Source organism: Malaclemys terrapin, chromosome 8 (genome assembly GCF_027887155.1).
Source record: "Malaclemys terrapin pileata isolate rMalTer1 chromosome 8, rMalTer1.hap1, whole genome shotgun sequence".
Taxonomy (NCBI): Eukaryota; Metazoa; Chordata; order Testudines; family Emydidae; genus Malaclemys; species Malaclemys terrapin.
The window spans coordinates 109424908-109437738 of record NC_071512.1 but is presented as its reverse complement, the minus strand read 5'-3'; the positions used below and the strand labels follow the sequence as shown (position 1 = coordinate 109437738).

At 54.8% G+C, this 12831-nt stretch overlaps 1 protein-coding gene across 5 annotated transcripts in view; it reads left to right on the top strand.

The window, feature by feature from the left end:
* The window catches only part of PTPRF (protein tyrosine phosphatase receptor type F), a 570835-nt gene that overhangs the window by 510656 nt on the left and 47348 nt on the right, over positions 1-12831 (top strand). For all 5 annotated transcript variants that reach the window (XM_054037699.1, XM_054037700.1, XM_054037697.1 and 2 more), the window contains 3 exons: positions 6473-6726; positions 7463-7553; positions 10144-10356. In XM_054037699.1, coding sequence (XP_053893674.1) covers positions 6473-6726; positions 7463-7553; positions 10144-10356 — 558 coding nt within the window. The remainder of the gene's footprint in view (positions 1-6472; positions 6727-7462; positions 7554-10143; positions 10357-12831) is intronic.

Below are 12831 nucleotides of genomic sequence, written 5' to 3'. Positions count from 1 at the left end.
CTCGACCTTAGCGTGACTCCCTTTGCCCCAGCCCGGCTAACCAGATGGCCTGTTTGCCACAGAGCGATCAGAGCAGCGGCACAGTCCCGAGCAGTGGTTCCAGGAAACTGTTTCCATTGTAGCAGTCCATGATCCCCTCTCTGACGGCTGCCTGGGCAGACCCTGCTCAAATGGCTGCTGCTCTCACTTGTCCGGCACAACGCTGGGTGTTTATCAGCCTCCAGGCCCAGAATGGCTTATTCACATGGGCCCAAGCCTGGCCGTGTCCCTTCAGCAGCCCCAGCCTGGATTGTGGGTGTGGGGAGCAGCCAAGGCACGCAGGGTGGGGGATTTCTGCAGAGGTGGTCCGGGCTGGGGAGAGAGACTCTTGCAGACAGAAGCACTGTATCTCTGCTCGGAGGGTTTGCTGTGCCGAAGGCATGGACGGGCGTGCAGGCTGACTCACGGAACCCGTACAGAGGTGATCACTAACCCTTCCAGGCATTGCACCACCTTGAATTCGGAAACGATGCAATGAAACGTGAGTTCTCTGTGCTCCCCATCGCTATAGAGGAGCAACACACCCACACCCACACACCCATACACCCATGAGAGCTTGTAGTACAGCCAGAGACAAAACCCTGGTCTCTGGAGTCCGAGTCCAGAGCTGCCCTTCTCCGCAGCTGGAACATCTCACTGCCTAGCAGTGAACTCAAGGTCAGCAGGTTCCTGTGGTGAGGGTGAACGTGTCTCCCAGGGGAGTTCTGCCACTCACCTGTGAGTGGGAAGGGGGTGCGGGGCAGGGTGCATTGCCCCGTCCATGCTGCATGTGTAGGAAACGCATGGAATGGATGAGCTGAACACAAGGGGATATGACCACACCACGGGGCAGTCTCTCCATGGCAAGTGGGAGAAGCATCTGGAATGGCTGCCTGTGTTTGTGTGTCTCTCCCCTGCTTGCTCATCCTGCCTCTCGATTATAACGCTCGAGCGGAATCACTTTGAACTTGCAGAGTTTAGCTGGAAAGAGACAGGGAATCAGAGAGGGCATGGCTCAGCTTCCCAGGGGCCGGCCACGTTTGGACAGGCAAGAGTCTCGTTGGGACAGCGGGAACAGCCCAGCTCCCGGTTTGTGCAGGGCGTTGAATGGCCAGTTTGGTTTCCCTTCCTAGTGCACTGGAGGGGATGCTACAACCTGTGGGGTGGGTAGAGCAGGTCAGGCGCCAGAAAGAATAGTGCTGATGCCTTGTCTCTGCCTTGTCGCCAAGCCTGCGGACATGAGCGGTGATTCATTCAGTGTCTGCCCCTGCTGTGACACAGGAGCAGATGGTGTTAGTTACCTGTCAGCTGAGAGCAGCCATGCAAACAGGATTGTTAAAGATATTTCTCCAATAGTATCTTTCTTCTGTTAATACTCCCAGAAATGCAGGTGCATGTGAGCCTGGAGGAACAGCCCCTGGGCTTTGACTGCCCTGAGAGAAGTCTCAACCTTCGGGAGTGTGTTTTACAAACAAGGTTCACCTCTTTACTCTCTGCTTAATGCAGGCACACGAGATGCAGAGGACAGAGCCTAATAACCATAGCAGATAAATCTCCATGGGAACAATTAGTATTATCTGCACTTGATAAACAGTCTCACACTAAATCTACATCCCAAAGGGTGTCACATTCCATGTTAACGGATTTAATTAAAGGCGATTTTGTTCTGATTGTGAGTACTGGCAGAACCTTGTGTTGTTTTTATGGGGGCATGAATTGGAGACCTCTGGAATTTTCACTCCTATCAAATCAGTAAATCAGGTGTCAGTTCTCTTCAGGGAACTTCACAGCTTCATCTGGGCCCGGGATAAACTCCCTGCAAAGTGCTGCCTGGCTTTGGTGGGGTATTTTACATTCCAGCCCTCTTGGCCATAAGCCTCAGACATTGTTCCTCGATTCCAGGGACTTTCCTCCTTGCATATTTTCCAAGTAAAGGTGAAATTTGACAATTGCTGGATTCTCACCATTTTGAGCTAGGAGCTGGTTTGGGCAGTTCCGGTGCTTTCACGTAAAGTGTAAGGTCAGCCTTGGTTGTTGTTTTTCATTTCCTTGACGCACCTCCCTGGCCTTGCCCAGGACAGAGGCTGTGTGGGTTGTGGGCAGCATTGTTAGGTATTTTACAGGGGAGAAAAAGATTCTAACTCCCTGCCAAAGTGCAGGATTCATTGTGTCTGCGCCATCCAAGATAGATGCTATCCAGCCTCCATTTGAAGGGTCTTCCACGACCTCCTGAGGCGTCTGTTCCATTGTCCTGCTGGTCTGACAGTCAGGAAGGTTTTCCTGCGATTTAACCAAAAGCTGCTGTGCTTCAGTCTTTGCATGATTCTATTCGACGTTGGTGAGGCCTCATCTGGAGTACTGTGTCCAGTTTTGGGCCCCACACTACAAGAAGGATGTGGAAAAATTGGAAAGAGTCCAGCGGAGGGCAACAAAAATGATTAGGGGTCTGGAGCACATGACTTATGAGGAGAGACTGAGGGAACTGGGATTGTTTAGTCTGCAGAAGAGAAGAATGAGGGGGGGATTTGATAGCTGCTTTCATCTACCTGAAAGGGGGATCCAAAGAGGATGGATCTAGACTGTTCTCAGTGGTACCTGATGACAGAACAAGGAGCAATGGTCTCAAGTTGCAGTGGGGAGGTTTAGGTTGGATATTAGGAAAACTCTCACTAGGAGGGTGGTGAAACACTGGAATGGGTTCCCTAGGGAGGTGGTGGAATCTCCTTCCTTAAAGGTTTTTAAGGCCCGGCTTGACAAAGCCCTGGCTGGGATGATTTCGTTGGTGTTGGTCCTGCTTTGAGCAGGGGGTTGGACTAGATACCTCCTGAGGTCTCTTCCTACCCTGATAGTCTATGATTCAGTTCAGCACATTTCTTAGTGAGCATAGAAACAGCCCCATGAATGGCAGTTAGCCTCAGCTGTGTTATAACCAGACTCCAGCCTTTGGCGATGACATTTGGACCCGCCGAGCTTTGCAAGCCTGTCTCTGTGAGCTAGAGCAGCACTAACAGGGATTTTATAGCAGGGCAGGCGTGGGTCAGCCCAGTGTTCAGCAGTTTAAAGCCCTTTGGCCACATTTCACTGCTGACTAACGTAGGTGTCACTGAGCCGTTCAGCAGCCTCTGGTTGGTATGCTAGCTTCAGCCCCTGGGCTCCCACACAGCAGTGACTTTATCCCTGTGCCCTTACATCATCTACGGTTCATGGAGAGGTGCTAACTAATGGTGCATAGCGTTGGAAAAGGTAATGCAGACTGGCAGGTAGAGGAACACAGAACCGTTGTGGGGAGAGGGGCTGGGAGCTTTGTTTCCTTGTCTTTGGACACACGTGTCTGGGCAAGGCAATGAACGTCGTCTTCGGATGTCAGCAGGAGACCATGCAGTGCAAGTTTGTGGAGCTTTTCAATCAAACCCAGAGCAAGCAAGGAGACTCTGGCTGAAAGCCCCAGACTGTCCATCCAGTCTGCAGCACTCGTGGGCCCCCCTGCCCCCCCCCCCCCCCCCCCCAGGGAAACACGGCACGCAGGTTCCTGTTCCTGGAGCTGCCGTGTTTCTGCACCAGCAGAGACGGCGGGTTGCTGACTCAGCAGACCATGATGTCTTGGTGCCGAACGCGCGGCCAGGTTCACTGTCAGCAAAGCTCGGTGTCAGTGCCCGGCTGGCTGGTTACCGGCACACTATCACACGGACACCTGTGACAGTGCAGGGGTCAGCTCCGTCAGCATGGCGGTGTCCCATAGGCCAATACAAAGCTGCCCCTCCTGTTATACAGCGATACAAACCAGTTACGTGCTACGCTCCAGATGTTACTAGTTACCCTCCTTGTGCCTCACAGCTAATAGTTCAGACAAAACGTCCTCATCCATTCTCCTGTCCTCCCCTCCGGGTCTTACCCGGGGTCCCGCCCCGCCCTCTGAGGAGAGCATGAGGTGGTTACTTGAGAGGTCTGCGTCTTCTGTCAGGAATGTGTTTGCTTGGTGATTCCTAGTGTTACTATTCTAACAAGGCCCACTTTGGTTCACAGCCAACCTTGCCTCATGCTTTTAACCATGCCTAGGTCTCCAGGAAGGCCTACAGCCTTCGCACACGTGCATTGTATAGACAACATGCCTTCCTACAGCACGTGTGGAAGCCCTTTGGAATCACTTAGTTGTGGGAGACTGTGTAATGGGAGATCCCACCTGCTGCTAGAGCAGGGTTTGGGTGACCTGAGTGTTTCAACTTTGTTCGTGTTTGAGTCTGAGCAGAATTCCTGAGCTGAGGCAGGGAGTCATGTAGGAATCTGCCTGCAGATAGGTAGCCCAGCCCTGTTCTTGTCTGGAATACGCTGCCCGCTGCTGCGATATTGTTAGTGCTTGAAGGAGTTGATGCAAGGATAGACTGCAGAGCTCTCAAGTAACCAGCTGTTTCTTCTGGCTTGGCTGAGTCTGGTGTGACTGAGCAGGAGGAAACCTGCCAACTAAACGTCTGACATTACAGAGGCTTTAAGAGGCATTTCTGGGTCTGGACGCTTGGCACTCACTCTAGTGCCTGTCTGACGTGTCTCTCTGCAGAGAAGGGATTAAAGCCTCAGAAGAAATAGTCTCACAGGAGTCACAGCAGAGAACACTCCCTCCGCATCGCCTCCGCACTGGGGAGCCAGCAGGGCTCTCATCACTGCAGGCATCCTTGTTATTTTAGCAGTGGGGCCCATCCCGAAAGACCGGCGCACGTCAATGAGAACGTGGGTCGTGTCTGTCCCTCCCTTCGTGCTCGGTTCCGGCTGACCACGTCCTCCGGGCTGCCGGAGAAGAGTCTGTATGTGACTGGACCAACCTCAGCAGAGTGCAGTGGCCAAAGCCTTCTGGGCGTGGCTACTTAGGTCACCCAAAGCAGCACTGTGCACCTCACTCTGCGTTTGCTCCCTGTGCCTGGCTGCCCCAGGGGTTCTGCAGGGCCTGCTGCTCCCCTTCTCGCTACCTCCCCTGTGGAGTTAATGTGGGGCGCCTGCCCCAGTGAGACAGCAGCTGCTTCAGGGCTCTGCTGGCACCTGGCTCTGGTGCTGCTTCACCCGCTCAGCTGCACCCAGAGGGGAGAGAGGGCGCTGGCTCCCTTCTCTGGAGAGCCCAAAGGCAGAGCATGTTTGTGGGCATGAGGCAGCCGTCTCCACCTGGGTGCTCTAGGCTCACCCCCTCCCTGGTTCATGACTCTCAGCATATGGTCTCTTCAGAGCACTTTCTACGCATTAATCGATCTTGCGGCCTCCTTTAGATTCAGGAACCCCCCGTCGAGTGCTGGGGATTGCCTAGCAGAGAGGAGCCTGCGTCTCCGCGGCAGCCTCAGGCAGCCTCAGGCCCTCCAGTCCTCTCACCGGCACCGCGGGTGTCTGTGGGGCTTGCTTGTGTTTCTGACTCTGCCACGCGTCTCCGTTAAAGCTGGGATGGGGCGGGGTCCCCTTGCTGCTGGCTCTCCCGCTGAGAGGTTGAACCAGGGCTCAGATCCAGATTTTCGGCCGGAAACCAATGAAGCCCAGCAGGTGCCACTCTGCTCATACAAAGCAGCCATGCAGCCGGAGCAAATTCATACTGAGCACGTGGGGAGCAGCAGCCACCAAAGAGTGCCCACGGCCCCATGCGTCCAGGAGAGCAGCTCTCGGTCAGCCAGCGAGGGTGGCTTGAGCAGGCAGCCCCAGGGGCGTAGTTTCTTGTTTCCTCGTGATATCACGTGGCAGTGCCCTGCTCCATGCCAACAGGAGAGTGCGCTCCCCATTCTCTCCAGCAGTGATGCCGGGTACGGTTCTTTGGAAGCCCACCCCAGGCAGAGGTAAGGTTTGAGCCCCAAGCTCTGTGCTCGGATTGCAGCGCGCCAGCAGCTGTTGTGCTGGTGCCCTGGTGTCACACCAGTGAGGTCGTGTTTTTGGGTGTGGGTGTGAGTGTGTGAGATGCATTACTGATTGGTCAGAGGCATAATTCTAGGAAACAAATGATCCCCGTAGTTCCCTTCCTGGAAAGGGGCAGTTCTGTGTTCTCCCTTTGAGCGTGTGTTTACTGTTAGATTAGGGTTGAAACCACTTTAGAACCAATGGGGTTTTATGCCCAAAGTCCATTGTATGCCATGCCACCACAAGGAAACAAAGACCCATTAATATGAACCCATCTGTCCTGTCCTCCTACCTATGCACTGAAGAGACGCTCTGGTGGGGCATCGCCGGGGATGCGTCTGGTGGAGTCCTTGCAGTTTAGGATTCTAACCACCCAGCCGGTGTTCGCGATTCCGCACTGTGGCCGTAAGGAGCAGCGAATGCTGCTCCGCTGCCTGCTGTGGGTTGCTGTGCTGGACGTCGAGCTGTGTGGCTCTTTGTTCTCGTTATGGGCATTCCATAATCTGGCTCTGGGCCCTCCCTCAGGTGATCAGCTCTAATGCTGCCTTCTATTCTGAGCATGCCCTGCGGCATGGTGTGTCCTTTCCCGTTTCAGATCCTGTACAACAGCCAGAGTGTGGAGGTGGACGGCCATTCGATGAAGAAGCTCATAAGCGACCTTCAGCCGGATACAGAGTATTCCTTTGTGCTAATGAACCGCGGCAGCAGCGCTGGTGGGCTCCAGCACCGGGTATCTATCCACACGGCTCCTGATGTCTTGCAGAGCAAACCCATCTCCACAAACAAATACATGCAGGAAGGAAAGTTCACCCTCACCCTTCCCAAAGTCCAGATCTCAGCGCCAGTTAGGTAGGTGCTCCCTGCTAATGGACCAGAGGGCAAGGGGAGGTAGGAGGCTGGATTGTTCTCTTGATGTACCCACTGAGTCTAACCCATTGATTCAGTGACACTGTGGAATGAATGCCAAAGCAGCCTGCAGATGCTGGAGCCAGGTTTTCCCTTCACCACATGACAGCGCATTGCTGGCATGTTCTGAACTGATGCTTTTGTGAGATAGGGTAACAGCTCCCCGTCACTTCTCGGGGTGGAACTGAGACCCTCCCGGGAAAGCCAGCTGAGAATCCGGAGGTGCTTTCTCTGTCACTGCACAACAGCTTTTGAATAAGTAATGTCTTTAAAGCCTCAAGGAGATTAAAACAAGCCAGTTCATAGAAGTCTCATTTGTAACTGTGCTATCCTCGTGCTGAAACCCGATTCCCCCAGGGATCCTGCTACAGCCAGTTTATATAAATGTCCTTACCCCAGCTCCTGCTACCATCCTCTATTCTAGCGCGTGGTCTGTGTATCTTCATTAACCTAATGATCGCTAGCAGGGAGCGTTCCGTTCCTCAGCACAGCAGGAAAACTGGCCTCTGACTCAGTGACGCTTTTTGCCCATTACAGAAGGGGAGAAAGAGGAGATTTGGGGAATGGGTTTTGATGGGAGGCATCTTGAACTTGTTTCTATTCAATCACCTGCTAAAGAAATGTCCTAATATCTCCTGCTAGCACTAGCCACCTCCTCTGACCCTTCTTTCCTCCCCAGGTGGTACTATATTGTGGTTGTGCCAGTAGATCAAAGCACCAGCAGCCGCACGGCCAGGTGGCGGACGCCTGATGAGATGGAGCTGGACCAGGTAGGAATCGGAGAGACCTGGTTTAAGTGTGATCTTCTAAGGCTTCCTTTTATGCTTCGCCCACGCTGCCTGGGCCCTGGGAAAGGTGGCTTAGAGCTCCGGCTGGTGTGAGGAAAGGGGCACTGCCAGGGGACAGGCTGGCAGAGAAGCCCCCAGAGCTCACTTTTTCCCTCCTGCCTGTACAGGATCTGATAACTGCCCTAATGCTTGGCACTTCCACAGCCTGCCCAAGGGTTTGATTCCTTAACCTTCTAGCTTCTTCCCCGGGAGACTCCCTCAGCCCTTTGCAAACACTGAGTCAGACCCCAGCATTAGGCAGGACAGAAGTATTGTCCCCATTTTACAGCTGGGGAAGCTGAAAAGCCAAGTAATTTGCCCAGGGTGTCTCAGAATGTCAGATACAGAGCTAAAGCCAGCGCCCAAAACTCTCAACCCCCCATCCGGTGCCCTAGCCCCCTCCACATTGCACAGTCAAAATGCTTTTCATGGTTTAACCTTCACAACTCCCTGTGTGTCTTCAGAGCAGGATTTGAATCGTGGGCAGTAAACGAGGAGAAAACAAAATATTGAACGGCTGCTCGTTGCGTCCGGTGCGCTGAACGAGGCAGGGTCCTGTGGACAACATAGTGTGTGATTGTGTAATTAAAAACTCTCTCGTAATACACAGGCACCGGGGGGCCGGCTGAAAGCCGCCTGGGCAACCTGCATTCTGGCATTTCCTGCATTCCAGTGCTTGACTTCGCAACCTTAACGTTCTTTTCGTGTCGTTTTTTGTATGGAATATGCATGTGGGTGACAATAGCATGTAGAGACTCCAGTCAGAAACGGGGTCCCTTGTGCTGTGTGGGGGGCAAGTCCAGTCCTGTTCTCTGCCCCAGAGCGTTTAAATGTCATTTCAGACAAGATGCAGCAAGTGACTAATGAAGCGAGGGTCTGTAGTTTTGTTTTAGGAGGTGTTAGTGTACATGTTAGCTCACAGAGCCATGCGCTCTAGCTGCAGCCCAGAGTTAGACACAGGCGGGTATGTATCATCCACACTAGGACTTACAGAGCTAAGCCCTCCGAAGAGGAGGCTGGAGGCAGCGCAGCACGGGGGCTCGTGGTGAAGTAACGGTGGTTCTGAAGCACGCAGAGGTTTGGTTTTTTAAGGAGACACTAGAAGGGGCTTTCACTGGTGCCAGTCCCTTGTGCACGAGCCCAAGTCTGCACTGCCGCATTGTGACCCGGCAGCGAGGTCCTGTGGTGGTGCCAAACGAGCACAGACTAGGAGCTGCATGTCGTCACCCTAGGCTAAAAAGGACCGAAGGGTGACAATGGGCAGCAAATGTGTGTGGTGCAGGTGGAACTGAGATGTACTGGCTCTAATTCCCAGCTCTCATTCGACCCTGCCTTGTACCGACGTGCAAACCTCACTGTCCGTTGGCGTTCTCCTGCCTTTCCTCCCCACGGTTCCCAGGATATTAGTCTGTAAACGCGAGGCTTCTCCTTTGCCTGGTTCTTTCCGTGCGGTTACAGACGCTGGCCTCCCTGGTTCACCTCAACAGGGGCTCGGCTGCCAAGAGAGAGGGGGTGGGGCTGGGGCTGGGGCGCTTTGACGGCTTCTGTGTAAATACCCGTGTTCCCAGCCCCACCTCACTCTAGGGCCCTGTCCGCTGACAATGCGGCACGTCGGGCTGTGAAATGTATTTCATGCCTCCTCCTCCATTTGAAATTAGAATTTCTGTTTGGTGCCTGGCATTCATTTTTATTCACTAGAAAAACTTCTTCAGACACCGGCGAGTCGTTTTTAGCAGCGTAATTGAAGGTTGGGGTGTTTATGCCATTTTCAGGAATTTGTGGCCGACTATGAAATGTGCCATTTTTGCTCTGAGCGTCCCATGAAATCTGCTGTGTCTGTGTGATCTACATGCAGTTCTGCCTGCAGCCCAGCAGCAGGGGAACTAGCGGAGCTCAGACAGGGAGAGACGTACAAATGTCACTTTTTCTCGACAGCAGCCGCGACTGCCGTTCATGCCCGGTGTCTGTGGAGAGCCAAGCGGCTCTCCATGCCAACGGATCACCGAATGTGGCCTGCTTCCCTTGCAGCCAGCTGGAATCCATTAACCCAGGGCTCTTGGGGTCCAAGCAATGCCCCTCCCGTGAAATAACAGAGTGAGCGTCACGGCGGCCGAGTCCCAAGGCCCAGACCTCTCTCTCTGACGCCAGCCTGGGTGCGAAGGTGCTTGCAGCAAATCCCACGGTGATGGGGGCCCTCGCAATGCCTTCAACAGCTGGAGGTTCAGTCACGCCCCAGTTGCTTTGCTGCATGTTAACTGTAACTCAGCCAGGAGTCTTTCCTCCCCTGCCCCAGCCCCGCCTCAGCCTGTCATCATGGAAATGAGCATGAGGTTGCCAATCCAGCCCTCTGACTTGAGGCATGACAGGGGCTGCCAGGGGGTCAATGAAATAAGTGGGGAGGAAAGTTCTGAAGCTTCTGTTCCTGGCTGGGCTTGGCCCAATCCACGTGCAGGTCCCCGGCTGTCAGTCAGGGCAGCGGGCACCTCTCGAACGCTGGGGAGAGGGATGTAATGACCCACGTCTTTGTCCTCAGTTACTGGAGGCCATCAGCCAGGGCGGCCTGGGCAGGCGCCAGCGGCGTCAGGCAGACAGGCTGAAGCCCTATATTGCTGCTCAAGTGGACATGTTGCCAGAGACCTTCACCTTGGGAGACGAGAAGACCTACAAGGGCTTCTACAACAAGCCGCTCTCGGAGGATCTGAGCTATCGCTGCTTTGTGCTGGCGTCGCTGGAGGACGGCGAGACGGTAAGGGCTTCTTGCTAGAAGGGGCATCCCGCTCTCTCCCCCCTCCCCACCCCACCCCAGCAAGGGGCGCCCGAGGGGCTCAGTGCAGGGAGCTGGCAGCCTGCTCAGTGGAGTTCCCTGCAAAGTGAGGTGAGCCCGGCACAGTAGCTGGTGTCAGGGAGAGGAGGCGTCCATTGGAACTGACTTGATGAATGGTGTTTTCCGAGGGAAAGAGCAGGTATCTTTGACGTACCAGATGAGAGCTGAGGGCAGCACTGGGAGTCGAGCTCCGCCACTGCAGAACTCCAGACTCCGCTGTGATAGGGGCTGGCTCTGAGCCGCGTTTCTGCTCAGAACAGTGACTGGAACAGACCTGTGCGCTCGCAGGGACCAGGCTCGGAGACAGCCCGCAGGCACCCAGCTCCTCACCCACCCTTCCTAAACTGCTGCTGTGCTCACCAGACTCTCAGCTGGGCTTCCAGTCTGTCTCTAGCTGGGGTGGCTGCAGAGAAACCTCTAAACTGGCCGCGGAGAGGAGCCCGCCGCCACTGGGTGGGTGGGGCAGGGCTGCTCCGTGCACTCTGGTGCCATGTAACAATAGGTTAGACATCAGCCTTGTCTGAGTACCACCACTTTTTTCTCCAGTCCCCTGGCAGTAACGCTCTAATCCTATCTGCCCCGGGACACGTCGGAGCTCCAGGAGTGCTGAGATGCCGCTGGGATCTGCAGAGCAGTTTTGCACTCCACCGCGTGACCCTGTGGATTCTAGAAAAAAGAACGGGAGTACTTGTGGCACCTTCGAGACTAACAAATTTATTTGAGCATAAGCTTTCGTGGGCTACAGCCCACTTCTTCGGATGCATAGAATGGAACATAGATTGAGGAGATCTATATACACATACAGAGAGCATGAACAGGTGGGAGTTGTCAGTCAGCCCTGATGCAGGAGGCGGGGCAGAGTCCCACGCACTCTGGACTCTGCCTGGCTGAACAGGGCTCACTCAGAAGAGACATGCAGGGAGCTTGGAGAGTCACTTGCCTGATCAGAATCTCCCTCGAAAGGGGCGTGTAAGGGAGTAAATTCACCTGTTCCCACAGTAGCAGGGTCTTTGCGGGGCATGAAAGTGTGCGGGTTCCCAGCCCTGGTACCTCTCCTTGCTAAGGGGAAATAGGGTGACCAGACAGCAATTGTGAAAAATCAGGACAGAGTGTGGGGGGTAATAGGCACCTATTTAAGAAAAAGCCCCAAATATCGGGACTGTCCCTATAAAATCGGGACATCTGGTCACCCTAAGGGGAAATGGCGCATACCTGGATGGCTGAGGAGGGCAGCTGGCCCAGCACGCAGGGGTCTAAGGGAGGGAGAGGATGGCTGCCACAGTGAGTATGAAATAGCAGAGCAAGACCTGTGCCATGAGATCCTCCTGTAAATTGCTTGTGGGGGAGGGAGGAGAGAGGTGGCAGCGGCAGTGTGTAAATAATGGGAGATAATAAAGATGCTCCGGACCCTCTGCTCAGCTCCCACGCTGGGGCTCACTTCTTCAGCCTCATTTACTTGTAATGGCTCATTAGCACTGGTCAAACTCTCCATTACTCATCCGGCCCACAGTGCTCGTGGCAAGGTGCAGACACAGTGAGGCGGGGAAGAGACCCAGCTAGCAGTGCAGAGGTCTCAGATCACACCGGCCAGGCATGCCCCCAGGACTCTGCGACATGGGGCCCATTCTCGCGGAAAGCACAAGGCAGTGTGTCCAGTCGCAGGGCTGCTTGTCCCCACCCAACTCCTGCATTGCCTGCTGGGTCCCTAGAGTCGGGCCGAGCGCGGCTCATCGGGGGGCACCTGCTCCGTCTGGAAACATCGTCCTCGTGATCCTTCGGCTCGCTGGGCTCCTTCCTTTCTTCGGAGGGAGGCCAGTCAAAGAGACCAAGGGACACTGGTGTCTCGGGCCCCTTTGCAAGCCCAGCAGGGCAAACGCTCTGCAGCGCTGTGGCTGCCTGCACTGGCCCCAGGAAGGAGGCTCCATGTGATTGTAGCGTTTAGTCCTGTCTTCAGATGTAGCTAGATGCTTCTGTGGGACCTGTGCGCCTTCCTCAGCAAATAGCGTGGCAATGAGCCCCTCCCTTCCGCTGCCCACGCACCTCCCCTGCCTCTTGTCTGACAGAGCTGGAGCCGGAACAGCTCGTCCCCCTTCCCACCCCACGTCAGGGTCCGGCAGAGCGCCAGAAGGGTGCTGTCTGAGCTGTTGAGCGAAGTGTTGTCTACACGCTGGTGGGCCCAAACTATCTCCCTAGTGCCTCTAATGGCCACACGCAGACATTGGCCAGGAAAGGAGAAGAGATTGAAGCCTGCAGAACCCTATGGGGGGGACGTGCAAGGGCACATGGCCCCCAGCAGAACCCGCTGCTAGCGCCGCTGCAGGCTGCTGCTAAACCCGCCTAGCTGCACCTGAGGGTTTGACCTGTGTATTGCCGGAAGGGGGTCGTAGATAGCAGCCC